The sequence below is a fragment of the Trachymyrmex cornetzi genome, unplaced genomic scaffold, assembly GCF_001594075.2.
Source record: "Trachymyrmex cornetzi isolate Tcor2-1 unplaced genomic scaffold, Tcor1.1 scaffold927, whole genome shotgun sequence".
Lineage (NCBI taxonomy): Eukaryota > Metazoa > Arthropoda > Insecta > Hymenoptera > Formicidae > Trachymyrmex > Trachymyrmex cornetzi.
The window spans coordinates 104,444-115,901 of NW_017300275.1; the positions used below are offsets into that span (position 1 = coordinate 104,444).

General features: G+C 29.5%; 3 protein-coding genes across 3 annotated transcripts; 2 read left to right on the forward strand and 1 right to left on the reverse strand.

The window, feature by feature from the left end:
• The first annotated feature begins 332 nt into the window (after positions 1-332).
• mRpS2 (mitochondrial ribosomal protein S2) lies at positions 333-2,222 on the forward strand. The gene is made up of 3 exons (XM_018520785.1): positions 333-617; positions 843-938; positions 1,410-2,222. The coding sequence occupies exons 1-3, from the start codon at positions 581-583 to the stop codon at positions 2,078-2,080; spliced, it is 804 nt and encodes a 267-aa protein (XP_018376287.1). The 5' UTR covers positions 333-580; the 3' UTR covers positions 2,081-2,222.
• Positions 2,223-2,540: 318 nt separating this feature from the next.
• On the forward strand, positions 2,541-5,043 carry LOC108769662 (protein FAM195B). Its single transcript, XM_018520768.1, has 4 exons — positions 2,541-2,602; positions 3,659-3,804; positions 3,891-4,016; positions 4,305-5,043. Exons 1-4 carry the CDS (start codon positions 2,541-2,543, stop codon positions 4,385-4,387), a joined length of 417 nt encoding a protein of 138 aa, XP_018376270.1. The 3' UTR covers positions 4,388-5,043.
• Positions 5,044-6,190: 1,147 nt separating this feature from the next.
• Positions 6,191-8,585, reverse strand: LOC108769663 (dehydrogenase/reductase SDR family member 7). The gene is made up of 3 exons (XM_018520769.1): positions 8,424-8,585; positions 7,138-7,290; positions 6,191-6,312 (listed from the first exon to the last, which is right to left on the reverse strand). The coding sequence occupies exons 1-3, from the start codon at positions 8,545-8,547 to the stop codon at positions 6,191-6,193; spliced, it is 399 nt and encodes a 132-aa protein (XP_018376271.1). The 5' UTR covers positions 8,548-8,585.
• Between the last annotated feature and the right edge of the window lie 2,873 nt (positions 8,586-11,458).

Sequence of the window (11,458 nt, forward strand, 5' to 3'; positions counted from 1 at the left end):
ATCTCGTCACTTCTATTATTGATTTTTTTTTACTGATTTCGGTTTTTAATAATAAATAATAACAAAAAAACAAAAAATGATATAATTTTTACAGAAACATCAAAATAGGGCCTTAAAGAACCTTTATAAGTTCGACATTAGTACAGCATTGATGCTATACTCCAATGCGCATGCGCTAAAAGGGGGCTCATCTAACAACATGACTGCACTCAGGTGATATTTCCGAATGCAGTCATATTCTTTTCATGCATTAACGGAGTTATATAACCTCTGTTGATTTATTCAGTTGAATATTCAGACTTATTTGTCAATGTAAGAGTGAGAGAAGATAAAAATCATCCATAATTTTAGTAAAAAGATTGGAAACATTATATAATCGACTGTGTTACAACACTAAAACAAGTGTTGTATAACTCAAATCGAAGTTGATAATACTTTCCCCTTAGCAGTCGTAGGAATTACTTCAAAAAGAAAGAAGAAATTTTGTCAATATAATTATTGTTGTCTTCAGTCTAATATTGAATCAAAACGTTGAGTTAAAGTGTATAGGCAAACGATAAAATTAACATCAACATACACAATGTCCATATTTACAAGGCGAATACTTTTATCTATAGGTAGCCTTTTTATTTTATCCTAAAAAAATGTCACCACGTGTACTAGTACAATAACACTTAAGGCCACTTTCACCAAGCTCAGTTAACTTAATCAGCCTAGTAACTGTATTGAAATAGAAAGAGATAGAAATAGTTCTATCTCTTTCTATTTCATTACAGTTACTAGGCTAGCTAAGTAAACCGACGATGGTGAAAGTGGCCCTTAGCAACAAAGTTTGTTTCCAGTTTCAAGAGAATGGCAATGTTTGCGACCTGTCATCTGTAACACACATCTTCGACAATGTCAACTGTCAACTCAGTCTCAACCAAGCTTAGAATCTGGTAAATTTGTACACACAAGTGTATACCTACATAAATTGAACTTAAATATTATATTCTTCATATTTCTAATTATTTACAATTTCCAGGAAAGAAGAATAAAAAATGATTAAGAGCTAAAATAAGATTGGAAAAGTAACGACTTTATTTTTTTTCAAATAGATAATTAAAAAGGAGAGAATCAAGAGAATATTAAAAACAATCTTAATATTTATTCTTTTTTAATATTTTTCTTTTCTAATCATATGTTTGAAAATAAATAAAGTTCACTTCCAATTTTATTTTAACATATCTTTAACCATATTTTTATTCTTATTTGCATTTGCACATTTTAAGTTCAATTTATCTGTTGTTTTCTAGAAAATAAATTTTATTGTTATATTTTTAATATTTTTTAATGAATAGTATTTTATGTAACGTTAATAAAATTTAATGTTATATTTTGTAATATAATATTTTTCGTCATACACATAGATCTGTCCAACGTCTCTGAAAGTTCAGAAGTCACGTTGGATCCACTGACACACCCAGACTTCTTCCAAGTGCACAAACTATTCACCGTAAAGGATCTATATGACGCGAGAGTGCATTATGGCCACAAGGAGACCTCCCTCAATGAACATATGGAGACGTTCATATTTGGGTCTAGATTGGGACACTTAATAATCGATTTAGATCAAACCGCCGAGTTGTTGAGACAAGCATTGAACTTTACCGCTCATATCGCCTTCCGAGGCGGCATAATTCTATTTATCTCGCGCAATCCCCAGGTCACGCATTTAGTGGACAAAACTGCCAAGGAATGTAAGGAGTTTTCACAGACGAGATTTTGGCGACAAGGGCTGTTCCCGAATTCGAGGAATCAGTTCAAGGCGACGACGCGGTTGCCGGACCTGTGCATCTTTCTCAGTACTCTGGACACAGTCATGACTGAGCATGCAGCAGTGAGACATGGAGCTAAGATGTGCATACCTAGTGTTGGCATAGTCGACACGAACTGCAATCCGAATCTTATAACGTATCCAGTGCCTGGAAACGACGATTCTCTGTGCGCCATTCAACTTTATTGCTCGTTATTCAAAGAAGCTATCATGAGAGGGAAACGGGCGAGAGAACGGATGATACAATATGCAGAATCGACATAAATCTGATAAATGGTAAAACAAATGTATGTAGATGTACATGTAAAAAAATATAACAAAATATCAAAGTACATTCTTTTCTTTAATCGAAGAGCAGAGCTATAGTGAGTAATAAAGTGATTTAAAAAATCAGTATATATCGCTCATTCATTACATCAGCGACATAATTCAAAAAACGAATTTTCTAGAAAATAAAATATTTTCTACTTTAATTTTGTAATGCAATTTTGATACAATAACTGATTGTAAAGAAATAAAAATATGTTTTTTCTATTTTCTTTTTATATTTCCGTTCATTTTTACAAGCAACCAAAGAATTACAACTTTTAATTAAATAACAAATGAGCGATGTCAGTTAATGGACATCAGTTAATCTTTTTACATCTGTTTTATTCCCTTATGTTTAATATATACATCGTATAAAAATCTTAAAACACTTATGTGAAGAATATATTGACAAAACATGACAAAAATACAGTTGCTGTTGACATTAGAATATCTAGTGACGATCATGGCGATTAATCGGTTTTGGAGGCATTAGCATCTCGTAATTTTAGCAGGTACTTCAGACCTAAATTCTTTATAAACCTTTATAAAAAAAAGACACAAAACAATTAAACGCGATAATATTTAAATTGAACAAAAAATTTGTTTGTCTTTTTCAACGTTAATGACTGGGTTCAGCAGAAAACACAGTTTTGCAACTATTGTAAAATTCTTTAATATGATTGGTTTATTCATTTAGGTCTATGAAGAACTAAAAACAAGAATCGATCAAATTAAAAAATCTTACAATACTTGAAAAATTGATTTTTTAAACGCAGCCATTATAACTTAGATAAAGTCCATTTTAGACATTCTGTAATTTTAAATAAAATTCGATTTCGTTTAAATATATATTCTCTATATGCATATACATATATTGTGACTTTTATAAATTGACAAACTTTTTTATCTCAAAAGATTCTATCATAACGGATTGTCAGTTATAGATTATCTAAGATGGATCTAAGAATTCTACAGAAAAAGAGTAAACGAACTTTTTCTATTTATATCTACTTATATATGTATATATACAGGGTGGACCATCTGAAGTGATCCAGTCAAATATCTCGAAAACTAGTAGGGATAGAGAAAAATGTTTCGTATGAAAAGTTTAGGGTTACACGGGGGAAGTATGGTACTGACCTTGAAAAATCCTTGGAAGGTCATTTTGAAGGTCATTCAGGGGTCACGATGGTTTTTTTAAACAGAAAATGTTTTGAACTGCTGTGTATACCGATGCGATAAGTTGGAGTAAAACAAACTATTTAGATTTGTTTTTCATTGCGGTACTAACTTGCTTTTTTGTTTTTCATTGCGGTACTAACTTGCTCGCTTTTGTTAAATATCAAACATATATCTCTTTCACTTTAAAAATGTAGTACATTCTATAAAAAATAGATTTATAGTTACATTCTAACTTATTGCACCAGTTCAAAATATTCTTCGAAACAGAACAAGCTTATTTAGATCAAGTTTATTTTGTTTGTTGAGTTGTGGATTAGAATGAGGTCAAACATAATTGAATTTTATTTTTAGAACGGTTGTTTATCTTAATTCTGTTATTTATAGTAGTAGATCACAGATGACTACGATGAACGGGAAGAGGCCCTCTTCGATACCGTGTAGACATCAGCCAGAGATATTATCGCAACATTCTGACTTGATCAAGTATATTTATGATTGTAAGTACACATACGCAATACAATTTAAATGATTGAAATATATTTTTCTGATGTTTATTTCTTATATTTTTTGCACTTTTTTTCAGCATGGAATTCCGTATCTAGAGAGCTAGATATGTGTCACAATCAACCACACAGTAACTCCTCTAATTATAGAAATGGAGCGTCAGTTACATATTATCAAGAACGTGAGCCAAATCCACAGTTGAAAGGTAAACATTTTGCTTCTGTGCTTTATCTAGAAGCAAAATTGATACAATATCATTATTGTATACTATAAGCTTAATTTAAACTCGAGGATTTATCTTCTTTTATTTCTTTTCCTTGATTTAGAAAATTATGTGTGCTACAATGGAAGAGATTAATTCCTATTTAGAGATATTCAATTATTTTGTTTCATTGTATTATGTCTTTTTTTGTAAATTTTGTTTCATTTTATTATTGACTGTGGAATATATAGTGGATGAAGAAAATGTATTGTATTTTATATCTTTTTACAGATTTCGAACCATTTAATTTGGAGGCATGGTGGGGACAGCGTGTTGTGCAAAGTGTTATTACTACTAGAAATGCAAATTCCTAGTGCCAGGCCCAACATGCTGACTATAATCGGACATTTTCAAACAGACATAAGAAACAAAAAAGATAAATTGCGATTTTATCAAATTCAATTTTTGTTTCTTTTGAGATTTATTTTATACTTTTGACAATGATACTTTAAAGCTGGGATTCAAGAACAGAGAAATTGTAACATATAAAAAATATAAACAGTAAGACTTAAATACTAAAACGTTTGAACACTCACATATACACAAGTAAAACAGAGAGGTTTTAAAATGGCAATTTTATATTCTCAAGAATTTTTTATGGCAATTGATTTATTTACTATTTAAATCTTACTGCTTACGTGTTTACACAATGAAAGAAAGACAATGGATATCAACACAAAAATTACAATTAAATCCCAATTTTGTTTCATATATGTAATGTACGTATTTATCTGAAGATTTTTTAATGTTTTAATAAGAAAAAGGAAAGAAAGAATGCGGATTGTGTAATGTTGATAAATGTGACAGTAATGTGTCAAAAATGTGTTATGAATAGTAAGAGAAAGATACAACAGAAACATAAGCATCGTTATACGAAAACATTCCTTTTATGTCGACCATATTTTATCAAGATTATTAAATTTTTTTCGAGCTTTTTAAAAATATACATTAAACGAGAAATCAAACATAAGAAACCATTTTTTATTTGTATTATTGTCTTTGTAAAACTGGAGAGATATATTTTATAATTTAAGAAAATTGTTTCAAGCTATTTATTTTAGTTATTAAATAGTACGCAATATATAAATTCATAATATAACACTCTTCATATATATATACACATATATATATATATATACACTATACAATTATACATAATGTAATAATTTATATACATATATAAATTATATAAATTTTATATGTATAATTATATATAAAATTTATATATAATATAAATTTCCAAGATGCTGTACAATAGTACTGTATTTCCACGTTATTTAAAGAGAAATTAAAGATTATTATGTTTTTTTTATCTCCTTACAATGTTGGGCAAAATATGTTGCTGCTCAACAATGCACAAAGCATTTACAGAGTGCTCAAAGCTTGTTTGATAAAAGTTTCATAGACGAATTTTAGGACTCGTACTTTAGGATATATAGACATAAATGTACTTTTTCACATGTTGCATTTCACATTTCCAAGATTTTTCACCCTCATGAAACGACTGCACTTAGCTGATACGTAAATTATAAATAAAAGCGTTTTCCACTTGTCGAAAGAGATTTTATTAACGTACGGGATAGATACTGCACTTGAAATTAATTGCAATGTGAAATAGCGTAATGGTTATTGCGATTTTAAATATACAATAAAACATGTATACTCTTATTATTATTATGTATGTATGTACATCTATGCGTGTATAGTTATTATGTAAATTTATTCAAATAATGTTTCTAATGACAAAACAATAATGAGCAATGTCTTTCTATATACATGTGAATTTTTATTTTTTTGTGTTTTCGCTCATCCATCCTGTTTTGTATAAATTTTCTGTTGTAAGAAAAACAATTCACTAATAGCGAATTCGATCACTAGCACTACACTAGATCAGTGCATACTAAAAGCTACTTTGCATGAAATTACCAAAGTTAAATGTAAAAGTATATAAATATTTTAAACGATTAACTATAGACTAATGATATTGTCACATTATTTAACAAAATATGTGTATCATTTCATTGTCAAAGTTGATTATATTGTATTATTGCATTGAGATAGTTTATATAAAGCAGCTTTTAATATGCACTGATCCAGTGTAGTGCAAGTGATCGAATTCACCATAAATCTACCTTGCCAAATTTATTGATTACATGTTCGAATGCTTTTTCGTGCGAGTCCAAATCAAGCACATCCATAGGATAAACTTCCACATCATTGTCAGTTAAGTTTCTGTTCTCTGCAAAGGAACATTTATGAAAGAAAAGGCCCTGCGCACAATAGAAGGAATAAAGAATAAACGATTTTAATCAGTTAAAAGTCAGATACATCGGAATACACGGTTTCTAATAAGTTGAAATCGTTTATTCTTTATTCCTAATTCCTTATTCCTTCTATTGTGCGTAGGGCCAAAGTGGATAAAGGCTTTGGCACATAGAAAAATTTAAGACGTAAGACATAAACGGGGAGCACAGATTCTTGCATAACGCTTAACACGTAATGCATAAGAAAATGTACCAATCGAAATCCTCAGTTTCCTTCCTTTCCATGAAATAAAGAACTCTGGTTGGTACAATTTCTTATGTCTCATGTGTTATACATTATGCAAGAGTCTGTGCTCCCCGCTTTAAGCAGTAACGAAATCAACATGTTGGATTCGCTATTGCTTACGTATTACGGTTTTACGGTCTCTATTGTGATTGGTCGATTTGCTTATTGCTTAAGTCTTACGCCTTAAGTTTTTTTATGTGTTATGGCCTTAACAATGGACGCGTTCAAGTTGACAAAGCGGCTAGCCTGCTCGCCGAGCAAATGAGTATAATTGATTTGTTACTTATAGATCCAACCAATTATATTTAATCTCTCGGTAAGCATGCTTAGCCGCTTTGCAACTTTGAACTCGCTCAATAATAGTGAGTTAACGACATTGATTTTTAACGTAATTCTATTTAGAACCATCGAAAGAAATCACATCAATTAATTAAAACAGTCGACGAAGATCATTAATATAGCGCGGGAAAGATCTTTTACAGAAGTTTGCGAGACACGAGTATGTCAATTGTACCTTCCAAACACGTCTTCTTCACTCGTTCTAATTCAGCGATTCTCCGAGCGGACAAGATTAATTTGCAGCCCGCTTTGGCTAACACGTAAGCTAAATGTTCTCCGATACCGGTAGATGCACCTGTTATCCATACTGTCTTGCCTTTCAACGAAGCTATAACGAAAATATGTTCGTTTATTCACTCTTTGAATGATTTACAATTTGTGACAGATTTCAGGAGAATTATTTGTAATAAAAAAATAGACAACAAATTAAATTATACAATAATAATATAAACTATAGAAATCAAAGCCTTAAACGGTCTAGCTGGATCTTATTAATGCTTGTATTCTTATGTGAATTTATATACTACGTATGTAGCCCCCAGAAACGCGTGCCGAAATGATTTTTCGGTCTTGAAAACGCTAACTCTACTAACCTACCGCTGTAGTATCACGAATTAAATTGACTAGCAATTTACCAAATTTTTTATGCTTATTCATATCTTTGAAATGATCTCTCCTCCCGCCCGAGGTAATATTTTTCGCAAAAAGAATTAATTATTTACAAGTTTTAATATGCTATTCAATATTATTAAGATCGTTTCGAAGATGCGAATAAGCATCAAAAATTTGTTAAATTGTTAGTCAATTTAACTCGTGATATTACTGCGGTAGTTTACTAGAGTTAGCGTTTTCAAGGCCGAAAAATCATTTCGGCGCGCGTTTCTGGGGACTACATACGTATATAGTATATAAATTCACACAAGAATCATACAAGTATTTAAGATCCAACTAGACCGTTTAAGGCTTTGATTTCTATAGTTGTGTTATCACACATATACGGTCCTATAATATATTATATTGTTAAATAATAATATAATAAAAATTACAATAATTTTTATTATGTTAATATTTATTGTACATTTTTAATTAGCATTAGATTATTGAATAAATAACGATATAAAGATTCTCTTTAGTCTAGTGATACACAAAAATTTGTTAGGAAGCGAACAAAACTATAACATTCAATAACATTCAATTATATATTATCTTTATAGCCTATTTTGCATTCCGAATTCCGACGGTTCTTTTTCTATAAATAGAGATAACATTGTTGGATGTTTCGTGTTTATTTATTTATTAACAAATTGTATGTAAATTTTTATTTACTGGACTGAGGAAAATTTTCATATAGATAGACAAATAGACTTTGTTCATATCTATGCGATTTTACTCGTGACTGACGAAAAGTTGGCTGAAAAAAATTCTTTGCTATTTTTTAAGATTATGCAAAAGTATACTTACATACGGGTTTGCCGTATTTTTCCTTAAAAGCGAGCAGTATGTCGCAATCCAAGAAGGAGGGAAGAACGAGATAGACGGAATAGTAGACTACGAATAAGAGTCCGATAATTACGAATAAATCCATGTTTAATTACACTTATCTACGATGATATGAAAATACTTCTGCAAACAAAACACGTTCCCATTGTCGTCGAACTTATACATATGAATATATCTACATAATTTGAATATATCTACATAATTTTGTTTTCTTATGTAGTTACATTTCGGTTTCATAAATTTTTACGCATTAGAATTCCTTTCATTATTTATAAAAAAAATCGGGATTTAAAGATTTGAAAATATTTTGAATTAAATATTGGATAAGAGAGAAAAAGAATAATTCTTTTAATTCATTTTAAAATTATAGAAAATTTTGTGGTCTTTTTATTCATTTTTCTTTAATTTTTTATTTGATAAATAATTCTTTTTCAAATGAAGAACAAAAAACAATAAATAGCGTAAATCACATTTTTTCATTGAAATTAATATAATTATACAATTTATATTACTATTCCAAAAAAAAAACAGGCAACAAAATAACGAGATAGAAACATCTTATTTTCTGGAAAGAAGAAATCAGCATTAAATATGGACAAGCTAAAGTCATTATTAGATTTACTGAATTTTGAGGACTTAGCAATGAGAGACTGGTATTGCAACTACTCACGAAGCATGGTCATCAATCACAGGTGCAAATTGAATCTTCGTGACATACTTAATTATAGACAGTGTGATTATCGTAAGACTAGTTTTCATATAATTATAACCAGGATTAACAAGTTAACGCGTTATTTGTAACGTCGTTACCGTTACAAGTTACTTTTTTTTAATAACGTTTGAGTAATGACGTTACATTTTCTTCTGAATAACGTTCATGGTTATGCAGTTAAATTTTTGGGATAAAATGGTAACGATTTCACTAGTTACTTTTATCGTTACTTTATTTCTATTTACGTAAAAGTTTTAATTGTAACTAGAGTGTATATATACATATATGTATATACATATGTATATATGGTATATCAATCTTTTAGTTTTTTCCTCTACTAAAAATAAAATTCTAACATTTTTTTTATAGTTACCACAAGAATCTACATATAATAGCGCTTTTCATTGGCAGAACTAATGCGCATTCAGTGCACTTTAAATCCGCTGTATCGACGTAAAAATGTATGGTTAATAAAAATATAGAAACGAGTTAAACCGCGAAATCCTCAGTACATTTTATTATGTTATTTGATAAAATATACTTTAGGTATTTTATCCTCTCAGATATCTTATTTTTACATTTAGATTAGAGTTGTGTATAACGGCTTTAATGTGCACTGAGTGCGCACAAGTTCTGCCAATAAAAAACGTTATATGATATTCTATTAGTACCAAGAAAAAAAAAACGAAAAAGTAACGACTTGTTACATCTTGAGTGACGGTAACGGTAATGAGTTATTTTTATAAATCAATAATGAGTAACGATAACGAGTTACTTTTTAGGAAAAAGAACGGTAATGGTAACGAATTATTTTTATGAGATAAACCTTGATTATAACCGATTATTAAGTTGATAGTAAGGCGTTATGCTAGATTTAGAGTTCCTCAAATCCACGTTCCGTTCCGTTTCACGTACGATGCGCATGATACATCATTTATTATTGTTTAACATTCGATGAATAACAAGGATAAATAATGCATCATGCGTGAAACGGAACGCAGCCAATTGTAAAACAACTGCAAGTTGGAGAATTTCTTTTTTGAGAAAAAAATAGAGTGAGCTTCGTTCAACCTGTAATCGAAAACAAGGAAGCAATGAATTTAATCTGAAGACTGATCTTTTTTGAGAAAGAATATTATTGTTTTAAAAAATATATGAATTGTTATGAGGGAGAAATCTTTTCTAACTCGCGTCAAAATATATATATATTCCGGGAAATCAATATGAAAAAAAAGGAAGAGCATTCCTTGGTAACAAGTTGGATTGTGACGTAATTCGTAAAAAAAGACAAATCCCAGACAGCACAGAATATTGATGGTAAATATTTATTCGTACTTATTTTTTTAATATGTTATATAAATATTTTATACATATTTTTTAAATATTTATAATAAATATAAATAAATATTTCTAGTAAGTATTTTTTATTTGGATTATAATATTTTATTAAGTATTTTCATAACATTTACTACAAATAACAACATTTACAATAAATATTTCAGAATATTTATAATACATATTTATGACGAATGCAATCTAACATCACAAAAATATTTACAAATATTTTGTGAATATTTTATTAATATTGTTGTCTGGGATTTAAAAAAAACAATATAATATATTATAAGACCATATATGTGTGACAACACAAACTATAGAAATCAGAGTCTTATACCGGTCTAGCTGGATCTTAAATGCTTGTATGATTCTTGCGTGAATTTATATAATACGTATGTAGTCCCCAGAAATGCGCGCCGAAATGATTTTTCGGTTTTAAAACGCTGATTCTATAACTAAACTACCGCAGTAGTATCACGAGTTAAATTGACTAGCAATTTAACAAATTTTTGATGCTTATTCGCATCTTCGAAACGATCTTAATAATATTGAATAACATATATTAAAACCTTAGTAATATACCGGTTAAGGTAATATTTTTTGCAATAAGAATTAATTATTTACAGGTTTTAATATGTTATTCAATATTATTAAGATCGTTTCGAAGATGCGAATAAGCATCAAAAATTTGTTAAATTGCTAGTCAATTTAACTCGTGATACTACTGCGGTAGTTTAGTTATAGAGTCAGCGTCTTCAAAACCGAAAAATCATTTCGGCGCGAGTTTCTGATGGGGACTACATACGTAGTAGCGTATGTTAAGTTAGCACCCCAATATTGAAATTCCATTAGTTCTGATTAGAGTTCCCGTTTCCTTTTGTCCAGACGAAGAGTTCTCTATAATTTATAACAAGAGTTCCGCTTAATAACTATTTTTAAATAATTT